This window comes from Notamacropus eugenii, chromosome 5 (assembly GCF_028372415.1).
Source record: "Notamacropus eugenii isolate mMacEug1 chromosome 5, mMacEug1.pri_v2, whole genome shotgun sequence".
Taxonomy (NCBI): domain Eukaryota; kingdom Metazoa; phylum Chordata; class Mammalia; order Diprotodontia; family Macropodidae; genus Notamacropus; species Notamacropus eugenii.
Genome location: NC_092876.1, coordinates 216230510 through 216249418, shown reverse-complemented (window position 1 = coordinate 216249418; position 18909 = coordinate 216230510). Strand labels below are relative to the sequence as shown.

The 18909-nt window shown below is 38.0% G+C and overlaps 1 protein-coding gene across 1 annotated transcript; it reads left to right on the top strand.

Annotated features, from left to right (window-relative positions):
- Positions 1 to 9310: 9310 nt before the first annotated feature.
- ERMN (ermin) lies at positions 9311 to 13615 on the top strand. The gene is made up of 3 exons (XM_072612022.1): positions 9311 to 9651; positions 10049 to 10141; positions 13003 to 13615. The coding sequence occupies exons 1-3, from the start codon at positions 9420 to 9422 to the stop codon at positions 13536 to 13538; spliced, it is 861 nt and encodes a 286-aa protein (XP_072468123.1). The 5' UTR covers positions 9311 to 9419; the 3' UTR covers positions 13539 to 13615.
- The last annotated feature ends 5294 nt before the right edge of the window (positions 13616 to 18909 follow it).

Here is an 18909-nt window from a genome sequence, read left to right as displayed (position 1 = left end):
CCCATCTGAAACTCAACATGCCCAAAACACAACTCATTATCTTCCCCTCCACCCATACCTTCCCTCATTCTCAATTTCCTTATTATTATCAAAGGTTACCTTTCCTAGTTACCTAAGTTTCCAACCTTGGTGTCATCCTTACTTCTCCACTTGGACTCACCCCACTTACCTAATGTGTTGCTAAGTCTTATTTCTACTTTTGTAACATCTCTCCTATATGTGCCTTTCTTTTTACTTCCACCACAGGCACACTGGTATAGGCCTTCCCCATCTCATATTTGGGTTATCACAATATCCTTACGATTGGTCTCCCTGCCTCTAGTCTCACCCCATTCCCATCCAACCCGTTATCAAAATGATTGTCCTAAAACAGTTCTGACTCTTATTCCTTAACAATAGTTGGTCCTTTTTACTTCTGGGATAAAAAATAAAACCTTTTGGGCAAATGACAAATGTTGGAAAAGGTGTGGGAAAATTGGAACATTAATTCATTGCTGTTGTTATAAAATGATCCAACCATTCTGGAGAACAATTTGGAACTATGCCCAAAGGGCAAACAGACTGTGCATATGCTTTGATCTAGCAATGCCACTCCTAACTCTGTATCCCAAAGAAATCATAAGAAAAGGGAAAGGATGCCCAAAATATTTATAGCAGTTCTTTTTGTGGTTGCAAAGAATTTGAAATTGAGGGGATGTCCATCAATTGAGGAATGACTTAACAAGTGGTGGTATATGAATGTAATGAAATGCTATTGTGCTATAAGATGAACAGTCAGGTTTCAGAAACACCTGGAAAGACTTACATGAACTGATGCTTAGTGAAGTGAGCAGAATCAGGAGAATATTTAACACTGTGCAATGATTAACTTTGATAGACTTAGCTTTTCTCTGCAGTACAGTGATGTGAGAGGATTCCAAAGGACTCATGTTGGAAAATGCTATCCACAGCAGAGAAAGAACCAAGGAGTCTGAATGAAGATCAAAGCGTACTATTCTCTCTCTTTCTTTCTCCTGATTTTTCCCTTTTGTTTTGATTCTTCGTTCACCACATGACTAATGGGGAAATAAGTTTAAAAAATGAAACATTTTGACTTTAAAATCTTTCACATGATCCTGTCTTGCCTTTCCAGTCTTCTCACACTCTGTGATCTAGAACTGGCTTTCTTATTCTTCATAAATGGCATTCTATCAGCTGATTCTGTGACTTTTCAATATCCCCCATGCCTGGAATGTTGTCCTTCTTCACCTTTGTCTCCTTTGAGATTTATCTTAAATGCTACATTTTGCTGTTGACCTTTCCCCCTCATCCCCAGGTCTGTTCTCTGAGATCAGTTTCCACTTAGTATATCTATTTATTTATATTTTTAAAATTTATTTATCTATGTATCTATATATTATATGATTTTGCATGTCATTTCTCCAGTTATAATGTGAGTTTCTTGAGGGCAGGAGCCCTGTTTTTGACTTTCTTTGTATCTGTAAGTCTGGTACATAGTACACACTTAATAAAAACTTGTTGACTGACTGGTGTCACTGGCATAAGAACTCCTGCCGCTGACAAAGTTGGCCATCTTTACAGGACTGTCTTCTAGTTGCTGTGGCTGAAAAATTCAAAGCCCAGCAATCAACCTTGTGATTACTTTTTCTTTTTTTTTTATTAATTTATTTAACTTTTAACATTCATTTTCACAAAATTTTGGGTTCAAAATTTTCTCCCCATTTGTCCCCTCCCCCCACCCCAGAACACCAAGCATTCTAATTGCCCCTATCACCAATCTGCCCTGTCTTCTATCATCCCTCCCTTCCCTTGTCCCCATCTTCTCTTTTGTCCTGTAGGGCCAGATAACTTTCTATACCCCTTTACCTGTATTTCTTATTTCCTAATAGCGAGAACAGTACTTGACAGTTATTCCTAAAACTTTGAATTCCAACTTCTCTTCATCCCTCCCTCCCCACCCATTCCTTTTGGAAGGCAAGCAATTCAATATATGCCATATTTGTGTAGTTTTGCAAATGACTTCCATAACAGTCGTGTTGTGTAAAACTAACTATATTTCCCTCCATCCTATCCTGCCTCCCATTGCTTCTATTCTCTCTTTTGATCCTGTCCCTCCCCAAGAGGGTTGACTTCAAATTGCTCCCTCCTCCCATTGCCCTCCCTTCCATCATCCCCCCCACCCTGCTTATCCCCTTCTCCCCCACTTTCCTGTATTGTAAGATAGGTTTCCATATCAAAATGAGTGTGCATTTTATTCCTTCCTTTAGCGGAACGTGATGAGAGTAAACTTCATGTTTTCTCTCATCTCCCTTCTTTTTCCCTCCACTAAAAAGTCTTTTGCTTGCCTCTTTTATGAGAGATAATTTGCCCCATTCCATTTCTCCCTTTCTCCTCTTGATATATTTCTCTCTCACCCCTTAATTTCATTTTTTTAAGATATGATCTCATCCTATTCAATTCACTCTGTGCTCTCTGTCTCTGTGTGTATGTGCGTGTGTGTGTGTGTAATCCCACCAACTACCCAGATACTGGAAAGTTTCAAGAGTTACAAATATTGTCTTTCCATGTAGGAATGTAAACAGTTCAACTTTAGTAAGTCCCTTGTGACTTCTCTTTGCTGTTTACCTTTTCATACTTCTCTTCATTCTTGTGTTTGAAAGTCAAATTTTCTTTTCAGCTCTGGTCTTTTCATCAAGAATGCTTGGAAGTCCCCAATTTCATTGAAATTTCCCCTGAAGTATTATACTCAGTTTTGCTGGGTAGATGATTCTTGGTTTTAGTCCTAGTTCCTTTGACTTCTGGAATATCATATTCCACAACCTTCGATCCCTTAATATAGAAGCTGCTAGATCTTGTGTTATCCTGATTGTATTTCCACAATACTTGAATTGTTTCTTTCTAGCTGCTTGCAATATTTTCTCCTTGACCAGGGAACTCTGGAATTTGGCCACAATGTTCCTAGGAGTTTCTCTTTTTTGATCTTTTCAGGAGGTGATTGGTAGATTCCTTGAACACTTATTTTGCCCTCTGGTTCTAGAATATCAAGGCAGTTTTCCTAGATAATTTCATGAAAGATGATGTCTAGGCTCTTTTTTTGATCATGGCTTTCACATAGTCCCATAATTTTTAAATTGTCTCTCCTGGATCTATTTTCCAGGTCAGTTGTTTTTCCAATGAGATATTTCACATTATCTTCCATTTTTTCATTCTTTTGGTTTTGTTTTGTGATTTCTTGGTTTCTCATAAAGTCATTGGCCTCCATCTGTTCCATTCTAATTTTGAAAGAACTATTTTTTTCAGTGAGCTTTTGAACCTCCTTTTCCATTTGGCTAATTCTGCTTTTGAAAGCATTCTTCTCCTCATTGGCTTTTTGAACCTCTTTTGCCAATTGAGTTAGCCTATTTTTGAAGTTGTTATTTTATTCAACATTTTTTTGGGTCTCCTTTAGCAAGGTGTTGACCTGCTTCTCATACTTTTCTTGCATCTCTCTCATTTCTCTTCCCAGTTTTTCCTCCACCTCTTTAACTTGATTTTCAAAATCCTTTTTGAGCTCTTCCATAGCCTGAGCTCATGGTATATTTATTTTGGGTGTGTGGGATATAGAAGCCTTGATTTCTATGTCTTTTCCTGATGGTAAGGCTTGTTCTTCCTCATCTGAAAGGAAGGGAGGAGATATCTCTTCACCAAGAAAGTAACCTTCTATAGTCTTATTTTTTTTCCCTTTTCTGGGCATTTTTCCAGCCAGTGACTTGACTTCTGAGTTTTCTTTCCACCCCCACCTCTCCTCCAGATCCGCCCAGCCAGTGCTTGGGGTCTGAGATTCAAATGCTGTTTCCCAGCCTCAGGGCTTTGTGTGGGGGCAGGGCTGCTATTCAGTGTGAGATTAAGTTCAGGTGCTCAGGTGTGGGCAGGGCCACCACAAGGGGCTCAGTTCCCTCAGGGGGTTTATGTGGAGACCTTCAACAATGGATCTGGGCTCCTGCCTGCTTGGGGAGCCCCTGTCCACTGCCATCCCCGCTGCTGCCTCCTGAGGGGGCCTGAGTTATGGAAACACCCCACTCCCCTCTCGGCAAGCCAAAAAGACTCACTCACCCCTGGCACCTGTGGGTGGAGGGACCTGCGTGGCTGCTGGTGATTCTGTCCCTGAAGCCTTCTGGGATCTGCTCCTCTTGGTGCCATGTGGACAAGGCAGGGCTGGGCTCTGCTCCAGGTCCAGAGTGCAACGGACCTTTCGCGTCAGGTTTTCAGGACCCTCTGGAACAGAAATCTCCTCCACTCCATTGTTCTGTGGCTTCTGCTGCTCCAAAATTTGTTGGGAGTTCTTCTTTACAGATATTTTATGGGCTGTGGGTTCGGAGCTGGCATATGTGTGTCTTTCTACTCCGCCATCTTGGCTCCTCCCCTGTGATTACTTTTTCCAAAAAATATGTTATATTGGTTCAAGATGGTGGACTTGATCTACTCCAGTCCTAGGTAATAATAATTGCAATTCATTTTTACAGATCCTGTAAGATTCATGAGGTCTTTTCTCTTACATAAATGTTATATGTTGGGTAGGACAAAAACTATTATCCCCATTTAGATGAGGAAACTGGAACACAGAGAATGTGAATGACTTATCCAGGATGGCACAGCTAGTAAGTGTCCGAGTCAAGATGCAAACCAAGATCTGGGAGCAATGTTTCCATGATAATGTGTTGTGCCTCTATTATACTTTCTGCTTGGAAGTTTTTACTGTTCTCTTCCTCCAATCTTGCATCAGATTATAAGCTTCTTAAACTAGAGACTATTTGCTTTGTATTGTTATATCAAGCAAGTCAAATATGGTAACATACATACTAGCCATAAAATTAATATTTCTTGCACTAAAATGAATTGAGTTATTGCATATCTAATGTATTTATGTTCAATACTCATATTTGGCAGCTAGGTGGCACAGTGGATAGAGTATTATGCCTGGACTAAGGAAAACTCATTTTGAGTTAAAAAATGGCCTCAGACACTTACTGGCTGTGTAACCCTGGGCAAGTCAGTTAACCCTGTTTGCCTAAGTTCCTCATCCCTAAAATGAACTGGAGAAGGAAATGGCAAACAGCTCTAGTATCTTTGCTAAGCAAACCCCAAATAGCATCATGGAGAGTCAGACATGACTGAAAATGACTGAACATACTTAGTGCCCATCTTAGATGTGATCCTGATGAGTTATTTGATTTTTCATGAAAATATTGGAATTACAGGAATAATATAATGGAAAGCACGCCCAATTTAGAGTTATAGCAAACAGGTTCAAAATCATCCTCTGGTGCTTATTATCCATATGTCCTTTCACAAAGAACTTTATCTTTCTGGGGCTCAGTTTTCTCCCCTGTAAGATGAAGGTAAGTGGTTGACATGATATCCAGCCTTCCTAAATCTGTGATCTTTCTATCCTCAATTTGATTCTTGATTCTAGAAAACTTGCAACTGAAACTTCAGACGTTTCAGGGATTTCATTTTTGGGGGAAATCTTTCTTTTCCACATTTCTCTTCCCACGAATATAGCTTCAGTTCCACTACTGTCTTGGTTTCTGTGACCTCCTACCCACTTAAGAGAAATGACTGGTGAAGAAGTCCAACTTTACATCCCTAAGTCATCTTTCTTTGTATGCCTCCCCCATCCCAAGTTCTATCACCACAAGGGAGATGTAATAACATTTCAGTTTATGCAAAAAGTGATGCATTTTTATCCTACAGGTGGTAACAGGAAATAGATTAGCAAATTATCTTTTTTTACTGAGAGTACCAGGTAGTTTCTTTGCTATCTTTTTTGAGAGGTTCTTTGTTGGTGTTCTCATACCTATGCAAAACAAAATAACCTTTTTGCTGTCCCACACATATCAGGAGAAATTTAGACGTTGTGAATTATTGACCTGACTCTCACTATCCTATAGGACAGAATGAAAAGTTTCTTGTAGATGTGAGCACATGCTGACAAAACACTTGGGATCTTTTCTCAGTCTTCCAAATTAACTTGGAATGTTTAGAAAGCTGAAAAATATCAAAATGTGATATTTTAAGGGAGCAAGTCGTTAAGTCAATCATATTTTTTCTCTACAAGGCTACAAATGCCAGGAGGGAGTGAAGGAGTAAAGAAAGGAATGTAAGGGGTAGCCTTTATAGAATAATATCTAGCATCTATATGGCTATATATTTATGCATTAAGATTTGCTAAGCATTTTACAAATGTTATCTCATTTTATTTTTCATGACAACCCGGCAAGGTGGGTGCAAGATAAGGGAGGACTATGAGCTTTAAGTTGCTTGTATACCAAACCTTTCCCAGAAGAGTTTTATTATAAAAAACTGGGGTTACTGAATCTTGGTATATGGGTTTGGTATAGTGGAGACAGAAAATTTGAATTCAAATTCTGTCTCTGTAACTCCCTGAGTGACTTTAGACAAATCACTCAACCTCTCCTTGGACTCAGTTTCCTCATCTTCAAAATGAGGAGCTGAAGTACAATGTCTCTGAAATCCCTTTCAATTCTGCCTCTGTGATCCTGTGCGAAAATACCTTGAACATCAAAAACCTGACAGCCAAGTAAGTGTGGATCTGTTGTGGGAATGACTAAACAACCTGCATTACATGAATGTAACAGAATATTATTGTGCAGCAAGTAGTTGTGTAAGACTATATAAGTTCTGGAATAGTTTCCAAATTGCATTGGTAGGCATATTTTGCTACAGCAGTGAAATCACAAGTCTCAGTTGTGTGTACATACCTTTGTATGCCTGTGTGGATATGTATACATATAAGAACATATAGGTGGACCCGAAGTCAGGAAGACTCATCTTCCCAAGCTCAAATCTGGTCTGAAACACTTACTAGCCGTGTGACCCTGGGCAAGTTACTTAGCCCTGTTTGCCTCAGTTTCCTCATTTGTAAAATGAGCTGGAGAAGGAAATGACAAACCACTCTACTGTTTTTACCAAGAAAACCTCAAGACACACAATAATGTAAAGGAAAACAAGACATGAAAGCTCAGAAGGGTGCTCTGACTGATCTCAATTGCAGAGGCTTGATGCTTAAGCATAGCTCCCTGTATTTGCTAAAGAGGTTCAGGGTGGGGCATGTGCTGCTGGACATGATCATCTCGAATTCGGCAGTAAGCATTTATTAAGCATTTACTATTTACCGGACTGTGTATTACTTTAAATGTACTTTTTAATTACAAAAGAGGATTTTACTGTGGGAGTGATAGGATTATTGAGAGTTGACACAGATCTAAAAAAAGCATAGCATTAACAAAATGTTTTTGTTTCTTTCTTTAAAGAAAGAACCCCAGTTACAGAGTCTGAGGCCACAGGCTTAAGTTCTGGCTCTGTTACTTACATTTTGTGCGACTTTACACAAGTCTTTTCTTTTCTCTGGCTTTTAATTTATCTATAAAATCACTTGGTGTTGCAGTCATTAGATGACATTTAAAGTTTCTTATAGCTTTATCTCTACTAATGACTAACTCCTCTACTATGAGATGTGAAATCTAGTGGTGGTTGATTGAAAAGGAAGACATTAAGCCATTGAAACTACTTTTAGGTACATCTTTTTATGTTCTTGTTAAGCTCCTTAAGGGGAGGGAGTAACAATGATCAAACTGTGACTGAGTATTGAGTGTTTACTCCATGCCAGGCACTATGCTAGGCACTGGGGATCCAAGTACGAGTGAAACAACAAATATATTTATAAAGACGTCATAAACAAAGTTAATAAATACGAATAAGTACAAAGTCACTAGATACACGGTAGGTTGAGAAAGAAGGCCCTTGCAGTTTGGGTAATTAGGAAAGGCTTCATATGAAAGATGATACAGCTTAGGCTGTACCTTAAGGGAAGAGAGGAAATGTAATGTAAGGAGGGAGTACAGGCATATGGAATGTCCAAGGATGCAAAGATGTCTTTTCCATCTCCTTGTCCCTTGTGGAACAATGCACAGTGCCTTGTACAGAGTGACTTAATAAAAGAGCTGGTGAACAAATAAGCAAGTGAATGAATAGATAATGACAAAATTAACTATTAGAAAATTTCAGAGACGCTACCCTGTACTGCAGGCTTTCAACACACCAACCGAATGTCTAATCCCAAGGACTAGATAGAGGACCTAACAAGGTCAGTTTGTTTCAATTCCGCAAATGTCTATGAAATTCTTAATGTGTGCAAAATGCTTTGATAGGTGCTGGAAAGTTTTTGGAAATGCACAAATACCTGCTCACATAGACCAAACATGTAAAGGGCAAGTAAAATTCATCAAGTGTCTTCTGTACTCTGGGCGCTGTGGTAGACCTGGAGATACAAAGATAGTCCCTTTCCTTAAAGTGTTTATATTTTATTAGGAGAGTAGAAAGAGATAGATAGATAGATAGAGGTAGATAGATACAGATATAAATATGATATATATATATATATGACATGTTTGTCTATGTGAATATATATGCACACATTTATAATAGATACACACACAAAATAGACAAAAATAGTAATAGGTAATATGGTACTTCAAAATTTACAAAGCACTTTACATATATCTTAATGCATCTGATCTGTGAAATTGATACTGCTTTTTTGGGGGAAGGCCGTGGGAAAACAATGCGACTTGAATGATGGAATTTTTGATATTAGCCTGTAGCTAAAAGGAATAATGTTAGAGTAAGAAGAGAGGTCTTTTTCTGAAGCCCCCAAATCACAGTATATATAGGTGGTTGTGTAGGCCACCTATACATAAGGCCAATGTTGTGTAAGCTGGTTTTATTCTACAGTGATCAGGAAAGAAGCTATTGTCTACTCCAAAGCATCTGAGATTTACCAGAACAAAACCTGCCTGGAAATACTAAGCTGGTTACACAGCACTAACATGACTTAAGGTGGTCATTCTTTTTGGATTAAAACTGTGGAACAATTGTGGGTCCTGTTACAAGGGCAGTAACAAAGGACTATTATAACAAGGGGACACAAATCTTAGTTCATTGCAGGGCCGGCCATGTTGGAGAGCACTTTCTGCAGGCTCACACAAAAGCCTGATTGCTTCAGATGTTTACGTAAATTAAAATATTGCTGCTTAATTAGGCAAAGAGGAGGACCAAGCAACAACGAGGGTGCTGATTGGCTAGTTTGATGCAAAGAAGAGATTGTTAAATCTCAGACAAAATCCTAGCTTTTAAAATTCCTTGTTCTGGTTTGAGGGAGGATACTTTGAGGGGAAAAAATAAAGAAGTTTGTTAAGCATTGGAGAAAAATATAGTGATAGGCAGGAAAGTTTTCAACTTTGAAATTGCTAGAAAGATTCTAGGATTTTAAAGGAGGAATCAAACAATCTACTAAGGTGAGTCATTCTTTTTACTTATCCCTAAAAGGTTCCAAACTAGTTGTTCTTTACTGGAAAATCATGACAGAAGTTCCAAAGGCATCCAGTCTGACTGAGTACAATGGAGATGTGTCACCTGAAAAAGAGACCTCTGAAATTAGCGATGAGGTTTTCACTCCTGATGATCTCAGCAAATGCCATGATGCAGAAGATTCTTTCTCCAAAGGAAAGCCAGAAGAAGGCAAATATCCTCGAGCAAGCATGATCTGCAGAGATTTGGCTTGGTCTTTGGAGGAAAAGAAGCATCGAGAAGGTAAAGTATCGTTTAAATGATTTTGATTATTTGACTTTGAAAACTTGGGGGCACATCATGACACCTTCTTTTACATTTTGTTAGAATAGTAAAGAAGAGAATGCATGTGAGAATTCAAGCAACTTTTAGCCAGACAGATAATGGGATGGATAAGGTGATTCAGAATTTGACTACTTTTCTACATTAACTACGACAGGATGTCAGAATGAATGTTTCTATAACAAGCAAAGGACATTTGAAGTCAGATGAAAAATAAAATGAATTTTTGAGAAATTATTTAGGAAAGAAAAATGTGATCTTTAGTCATAATAATAGAGAACCACCTTGCTGGGACTTTTTGGTAACTTTAGTTCCATTTCAACTATCATAACTCTTGTATCCTTATATCTTTCTTAAGAAAAAACAGAGGAGGACAACTTTACTGTTCACAAGAGAATAGCAAGTTTCTCCCTTAAGGAAACAAGAGCTGATGAAATGACATCAGAGGAAGGTAATGAGAACTCACACGTTGTACACAATATTCTCTGACTGTATATAGGGAACAGCTTTGCATGGGCTATTGGAGGGATATGTGGGTGTATGCGTGGGGGAGAAAAGCAGTTTAGGAAATGCATCCAAACTCTTGAGACTGCTGGAGGCAGATAAGTCAGACATGATTTATCAGTCAGTTCCACCTTAGAAAACATCCCAGGGAGTTCAAGACCCAGATTGCATGGATTAGTATAACTGACTAAAATGTTCCGTACTGAAGGGGTATGATATTTATCCATTCAACTGACATTTAATTTTCATTCACAATCTCAAAATCTGTACCATACTTCTAATGCCATATAAATAGGTCTTTAATTTGGCTTGCGCTGCAACTCTAGAGTTGACGTATAATTTGGAGAAACTGTATACCCATAGAATTCTGTGGAAATTTAGGAGGCTCTGGAGGGTCAGCTCAAAATAGTCACATAAATCCTGTCAAATAAAAATCTTAGGATGATCAGCTTCTTTGTGGGTGGGAAGATGAAAAAAATCATCATACCTCATATTTCAACAAACTCTATAGTCAGGTACACACTATATCCTCTAGGAACCTCTTCTGCTTAAGAAAACATCTATATTCAAGGCATGCTCTCTTTTAAGTGCATAATAAAATCTATGAAGAAGTCTTTCACAGACCCTGACTCCCAGCCACCAGCATTTTATCTCAAAGTTGCAGGCTGCTTTTAGTGCTTAACCAATTTACCCTAATTAATACCTAGGACCCCACAGGCAAAACACTGAATAGGCCATTTGTTGAGAAATTAGAGCATCATTTAAAGTAGAGATGTGCTAACAAGGACCAAAGATGTGATAGCCATCTAAATGTAGCCTACCACATTTTTAGGGGAGAAGCAGCATAGTGTGGGCTCTCTGGGGTACTGGGAGGGGTGAGATGTAACTCTAATAAACCTGAGTGATGACTGGAGAGAGCCATTGCTCTTGAGAGGGGGTAAGGGCATGCACCACACTATGGCTGAAGGAAAAAGAGGAGACTTCAGGAAGTAGAAAGAACAGGTAGGTTCTGATCTCTTCAGAGTTAATTTGAAGTCCTTATATCCCCTCTAAGAGGGAATGTAGTTTGCTATGAAAGGACTCTTGAGCAGTTGATTATCAGGGTAATGTGTCTATAGTAAAACTTATTTCTAATAACCCTGGACTTCTGTTGAATCCAGTCTTTTAGCAGATCACTCCCCTTGTAGTCAACATTCTCTTCCTCATCTTCATCCTCCCAAGATTCTCAGCATTTAGGCTCCTTGGATGACAGGGAAGTCATGTATAAATAGTGTGTCTCTTTCTGAAAAGCTCTAATGGTCAAAGTCCTTTGGAAGCATTATGTTGCTTTTATTGGCCTGGTAAAATAAGGAAACAGTATTTGGATTCTCAAAGTAGGTGAACTTTTGGCATTTTTCAAAATAATTCTCCCCTTTTTTAGGGGAATATTTAGTTGTCAAATTCTAGAGCTATCGATTTTTCTCCCTATCATATTTCCTATGGAGAAAAATGCATTAAAATTAACTTGCAGAGTGATTATTGCCATTGAGTGGTAAATAAGAAAAATGCTAAAAAATTTTCAAGAAAAATGTAATTTATAGCCATGGAGAAACTTTCCTCATGGGGGGAAAGCATGCCATAGCCATTGTTATGAGAACGGTGATCTTTTCCCCAGGTATTTGGGGGTAGGAGTAGGGAAATAAGGTAATAAGGAATCACCCCTGAATGGAGATAAAATCACAGATTTGGAGTGATAGGATATCTGTGTTTATCTAGTCTAACCCCTCTCCAGCTTTTCTACTGAATTGACCAAATTAATCATCCTTTTTGGTATTATATGGATACATTCCAATTATGGCAGTGAAATCAGCCTAAAGTGTGGCTTCCCTAGAAAGGAGTATTGCAGTTTCAAGCTGAATCGGGCATTTGATGTGATTTTGTGCTAGTTATTGTGGGTCACTAAAGTTATGGAATCTGTAATTTTACTCCACGTGTCTTTGTACACCTCTTTCGGGCTCTTGTACCCAGCTATTTCAGATCAGACAGAAAGCAATGAGGTACAGGGGGAAGAGGGCCAGTTCTACAGATAGAGGATCCAAGTATAAATCCTGCCTCTGGTACTTTCTAATCTGTGTGATCTGAAACAAATCATTTAATCTCTCATCAGTTCTTCATTTAGAAAGTGAAGGCTAGGCTACATATCGACTGAGCTTCCTTCTAGCAACACTTTTATGATTTTATGATCAATTATGAGGGGAAGAGACAAAACTAGAATTGGGTGACTAGGACTTTTCCATGGGGTGCTGAATTTAGAAGTTTTCAGCAGTAATTTTAGCTCTTCCACAAATAGAAAATAAAATACAACAAAAACAGCTTAGCATTTTGTTAACCAGAATAATTAGTAAAAATAGGAAACTACCAGATGGCATGTTGGGGTGAGTTCCTTCCCCGCCTCCCTACAGCAGCCCATGGGGTTATAGAAATGTTTGCTTAATTCAGTTAAATGAAGTCTTTGTCTCTGCTTCTTGGGAAAGTGCTGGAATGACCTATGGCTTTTGCACAAAATATGCTAGTTATGGTTCTAGTGGGAGTCACTTAGTGGAGAGTCTGGGAATAGAGGTGTGTAAAACCAATTTTTATCAGAGGATACTCTGATAAATTCCCTTCTTTTTTTCCACATATGGATGTTGATATTTCCAATATTCAAATATCAATATATTTCTTCTCTACTTTCCACCCCAGCTAGACTTTTGCATCTCGAGTTACAACAGATAATAATAATTATTTTAGAATATAACACATCTCATCTCTCAATTGATTTTGATTCAGGACTTCAGTGGGAGAAGATTCCTCCACAAGAAAAATTCCAGGAAACAACAAGACAGAAGGAAATTGGCATTGAGGAACTTCTGGAAGGAAGAGATGGTAGAGTTAGGAAAAATGAGGAATTCCAGGTAACAGAAACAGAAGTTAATGTAAAGTGGCTGGGATCTCAGCAACCCAATAAAGATCGAATGATGATATCCAAACAGGATGAGGAAGTAGAGGATGGTGAGCAGGAGATAGAGAATGAGAATGAGGATGGTGATGATGACGATGAAGAAGATGAAGTTCGGGTGATAGAATTTAAGAAAGGAAATGGAGGAGCTTCTCACCTCAAGGAGGAAGGCAATGACAGTGAGGACTCCCCTCTGAGCAGCCCCAGTTCACATCCTATGACTCCAGAGGAGCTGCCAGCTTCAGGGAAGAAGAATGATATTTCCAGACATACTTATTCAAGATATAACACAATATCCTATCGGAAAATTAAAAAGGGGAACACAAAGCAGAGAATTGATGAATTTGAGTCCATGTTGCATTTATAATCTACTTCCTCAAGACATTTCATTGCTCATGCTACTTGAGTCATCTTTTTTCTTGTCTATAATTTCATAATATCTGGTGGAAGCTTAACCTCTTGTCTTTCATTCGAACATTGTATGCAACTAGTCACAGGAAGAAAACTCCAATTTTGTCATCTAAAATCAAACAGCATTAGGCTTCTTCACTTACATAACAGGATTTATACAGTTTAAAACTTTACTAATATCTCATGTCATCCTGTATATCAGGAACCACAAGTGAATCTGGTAATGATCTTGCTGCATAATAGGGAAGGGTAGGAAGTGAGCTCATCAAAGGAACAAGAGGGCTCTGCAAAGTTATGTCTCTGAATTGAAGTCTTTCCAGATGTGCATCTAAAGAATTTAGGAAGCCCAATATTAAACTTCAGAAATGTATCATTGTTGGATAGTACAAATGAAGCACATCATTTCTTAGAATCATTTAAAGAATCTTCAAGGACTCTTCCTTCTTCCCTCATATTGTCTCCCCGTGATGTGAAAATATTATCTTGGACTTCTGAACAGTGAGAATTCTATATGCCCAGTCCCTTCGTGTTACCATTCATTGTGTTCCCTCACTGGAGGGGCTGAGCAGCTGTCAGCCGGGAGAGTTCCGTTTGGTAAATGTTGGTATTATGTTCACCATTGAATCCATCTCATTGTAAGGCTGATGCATTGGGACAGGATAGATGAGAAGTAGGCACCAAACCAAAGAGTTGCATTGAAAGCTTTCACTTCTGTGGGAGTGTGTTCGTTTTGTTTATCTAGGAAATCTTTGCTAGTACATTTCTTTTCAACAAAGGTGAAAATATTAGCATGATTAAAAAAATAAAGTACCATGCCTTCACTCATTAACATGACCTTCAGAAATTTTCTAAATAGCTCAGCCCAAGTTAATTTATCATGAGAGTGTAAATAATTACCTTAGCATGTTTTCAATATGGGAACTGAGGGATGATTTTCAGTGATATTTTTCACTGATAGCTGAAGCAAATGAGTTAATAGAATTAGTGTTGAATTGCTCTATTTGTCCTCCTTAATGTTGTCTGAGGGTCCAAGATTTGGAAGTGATCAGTAAATCAGGTAGTGTGTGTGTGTATGTGTGTGCATGTGTGTAAAAGCAGATGACCCCAAAGAGTATCCCTATAAATTTGGGACTACTTTGATCCTGGGTTTTTGGTTTATTTTTTTTTTCACTTGAGGTTTCAGTAAATATAATCCTGAATTTTCTACTCCATATAACAGGCATCTATTTTGGGGCTGTTGCTTAAGGACAGTTCCTTATTGTTTAAATGTAATACAGCTCTCATTGTTCGACAATTCAACGATTTGTTTATCTCCTTTTCAGTTTGGGAAAATCCCAGGGCTTGCTGCACACAGAGTCTTGCTTATTTATGTGCAATCAACACCCCCAATTCACTTTGATTACATTTTTATTGAATCCTTGTCTTAAAACAAAGATTTATGTAGCATTGCATGCATTTTGAAAAGTGGCTTCAGTGACTACACAGACTAAATTGGTAGTTTTGGTGACCACAGTTCTCTGTTTATCATTTTGAAGATGGCATATTCTATAAGGCATTCAAATGTCTTCTCATTTAAATGATAAACGTTTCTGAAAGTCCTTATTAAGCCTCTGTCAGGGTCAAGCACCTTCCAAGGTGTCCCAAGATATAGGTCCTGATTTCAAGGAGATTAGGATATAATGGGACTAAGGATGAAGTCATAGGGTTACAAATTTAGAGCTATAAGGGACCTTAGAAGTTCTTATGTATATATGAGCAAAAAGAGGCTGAGAGTTGGGAGTAATCAGGGAAGGCTCCATTGAGAATGCAACAGCTGTTTTGAACCTTCACAGAAGGTAGAGTTCACAGGAACCTTTATGACTAACTTCTGGAAATAGAATAAGTAGTTTTGTGCATATGACTTTGGGATTTGGGGGAAAAAATAAGAGAACTAGACCTCCACTGACAAATCCAAGTGCAGAGCTAAATTAATTACATGGTTAGCTTAGGTTCTGAATTACTTCATTCAAATTCTGGGGAATAAATGATCCTCACAATTTACTATTTCACTTTGTATCATAATGTAATATTGCTCTTCCCAGAAAAGGCCAATGTTGCTGACTTATCATCATTAGGATATGACTATAGCCAATTTCAGCAGTAATGATTGATTTGTATGAAACCATCCTTACATCCGCCTGTGTGACTAGTAGCACTTATTTGTGAAATGATCGAACTGAGTTCGTGGCTATGGAACAAAGCAAAGCTTATGTGGAAGTCTAATGTATAACCTTAGCTTTGTTAGCTCTGTGCTCTAATGAAATGAAGATAACCAGCTACAGACAATTTTTTCTATTGATATCCAATTGCGAGATGTCTGTAACTGGTGAATTTTTAATACTTCTCCAGGTTAATCTGATCTTATAGGTGCATAGATCATGCTGTTTGTTACAAATACTCTTCTTCTACATCACTCCTCATTATAATATAGGAACTACTGTCAATGTTAGTGACCACAGGTGATCGATAGGTAACTGATAGATATTTGACTTTCTTTGGTCAGGAAACCATAATCGTGGAAGGAAGGTGTCTTACTTTGAAAACCTCAAATGAAGTGAAGAAAATCTCCCCCATTCGGTCCCTTCTAGCACAAACTGCAGGAACTAAGGAGAGGAGAAAAGCTCTTGGTTTCCACAGCAGAAGGAAAGCTGGCTCACTCTGGGCCTGCTGATGTTTCTAATACGATTTAGAAACTGGAGCAGACATGAATTAACAACAAACAATGTTTTATTTTCTGTCAATATAAAATCTGCCTCATCAAATGCTATCATGGAAAAAAAAACCCCAGAAAATACCATTATATTAACGATTCAAATAAAGAAATGCTTTGTTTACTCTGTATTAGTTAACGTGTGTATTTCTAAGTCTAGATCATGGTCTCTTTGGTTATCTTTTAAAGTGTTCCATAATGCATTAGCTTCTCAAACTCATCAATGAATGATAGCTAGAAACTATGCTATCTATTTTTTTAAAATCACATTTATTTTGAATAGGTTCTTTTATTTCTGTAGAATCACAAAAAATTCTGAGACTTAAAATATGGCTAGTTTATCAAATCATGGTTTACATACACAACATGTGTTTTATAGGAACAGTAAAAAATTATCTTAAAAATAAATTTTATTCCTGATTAAAAATACTTAACATCTTTTCACTCATCGAATTAATGGATTTGAACAACATTGAAGTTTTAATACTATTCTCATATGTTCATTTGCAAAGTATAATACCTTTGGAATATATTAAAATAGTTTAGTTTTTTAAAGTGATACAAGCAAAAGAATTTCAAATGAGTAATAATAGAAGTGTTCGGGGGAAAAGGATAAATTAGTCAACTAGCATAAAAAAGAAGTATACTTGGCCATATTATTAGAGTAACATATGGGCCCACTCACTGTTCTGGAAAAATCAGATAAAATTAGAAAAAGTAAGAAGACTAACTAGCAAAAAGGGGTACCGCTGTTCAAAGACAGAAAAGCACTACAGTGAAATAAATATGACAAAATGTGTATAAATGACTGGGAGAGAGCAATGGATGACTAGTATATATAATCAATGAAGACAATGAAGATAGCCATAGTCATTTACATGGAAAAACACAAAATCAAACACCTTAGTGTCTGCCTGCTGATGGAGTAACATTGCAGAAAATGTCTAGGATATTTGGAAATCTTTCACATCTGTGTATGCTGTTGTTTATTTATAACTCAAGTCACTGGGGACAAGTGAAATCGTTGATTTTGGAAATCTGTACTTCAACTTCCAATTTCTCTTTAGTCAATAGGTGTAAATTGGCTACTACCTCCATAGCCCATTAAAATGTTTACTTATTAACTGAGCAAAATTTGCTCTTTTTTGCCTTACCCTCTCCTTTTCCATCTTTTAGGGAAAACAATCTAAGACATTAGATCATAAAATATGGTGTTATGGGATATACATTACATGGGTTGCACAGCTCTCTGTCTCTGATTCCATTGAAGGAGAGCAGCAGCTTATCAGCTTGAACAGTGACGAGGAAAACGGGGAAGCTGGCACCATCATTAACAGAACAGAGTAGGGAGGTAGCTGTCTTTCCCTCCAACACCACACAAGCTGGTGCAGGACTACCAGACAGCTTTGAATCAATTCCTAATGGAATGAGACCAGTGAGATTTGTGCTGGCTGGAAATGGCTCAGAAGTTAGTTATCTAATAAAAGCAGAAATGTAGAATAGGAGTGAAAGTTGATGGCCCTGCTGGTTTTACCTGGTGTTTGTTTTTTTTCCCCAAGGCTCACTGGAATATCCATCAGGAAGCATCATGGTAGCTGAGGGGAGCCTCATCATCACAGCTTGTGTGGAGTTTTGCTGATGCTTCCTAAAAATGGTTTTGGGAATATAGACTGGCAATCAGGAATTTATAGGACTGAAAAGGAATTTTCTAAGCCAAAATCCAATTGTTGGCTGGAACCAAGGAACTTAAGCATGGACTGCACAGCTATCTAATTTGGTATTAGAAAACTCATCTTAACTTCCATTCATTTAACATAAGAGCTTAAGCAGGAAGGACCTAAGGAGGAGCATCTTGACCTTGCTCCCTCCTTCTATATTCCTATACACTAATTATTGATGAGAAAGAATAAAGGAGTACTGCTTATCTGCAGCAAGCTCCCCTGGTCCCCTTCTGCACACACACACTTGTATCATTACCATATATACATGCTTCTTTTTCTGCAGTCAGATGTGATGGGGAGAAGGAAATAATCTCTATTTTCTCCCCAAATTCCTTTCCCCTCCACTCATCTCCCTTTGCACACACACACCCACCCACCATTCCATATCAGCTGTGTAGTAGATATTGAGAACAAGGTCAGTCAATAACCATTTATTAAGTGCCTACTATGTTCTAGGCACTGTGTTATTGCTGGGCCACAAAGAAAGGCAAAAGAGAGTCCCTGCTTTCAAGAAGCTCACAGTATAATGGGGAGACAATATGAAAAGAAGTATCTGAACAAGTTATGTACAGGATAAAATGGAGATAATTAATAAAGGGAGGGCACTAGAATTAAGGGGGATTTGAAAAAAGCTCCTTGTAAAAGGCAGTATTTTAGCTGAGATTTGATAGGAGGCAGGGAGGTGAGGAGGGAGAGAGAATATTCCAGGCAGGGGAAATAGAGAAAATGCCTGGAGTCTGGAGAGAGGGTGTAAGTTGAGCACCTCAGTTTATAAATATATATATATATATATGCTATATATATATACACATATGTGTGTATATATATGTATATGTATGTATGTGTATCAAGGTCTA

Bases quoted from the DNA above. Each gene is read 5' to 3' on its own strand.
- ERMN (XM_072612022.1), top strand. From the start codon at position 9,420: ATGACAGAAGTTCCAAAGGCATCCAGTCTGACTGAGTACAATGGAGAT. The intron at 9,652-10,048 runs GTAAAGTATCGT...ATCTTTCTTAAG, and splicing joins GGAAAAGAAGCATCGAGAAG to AAAAAACAGAGGAGGACAAC. The intron at 10,142-13,002 runs GTAATGAGAACT...ATTTTGATTCAG, and splicing joins TGAAATGACATCAGAGGAAG to GACTTCAGTGGGAGAAGATT.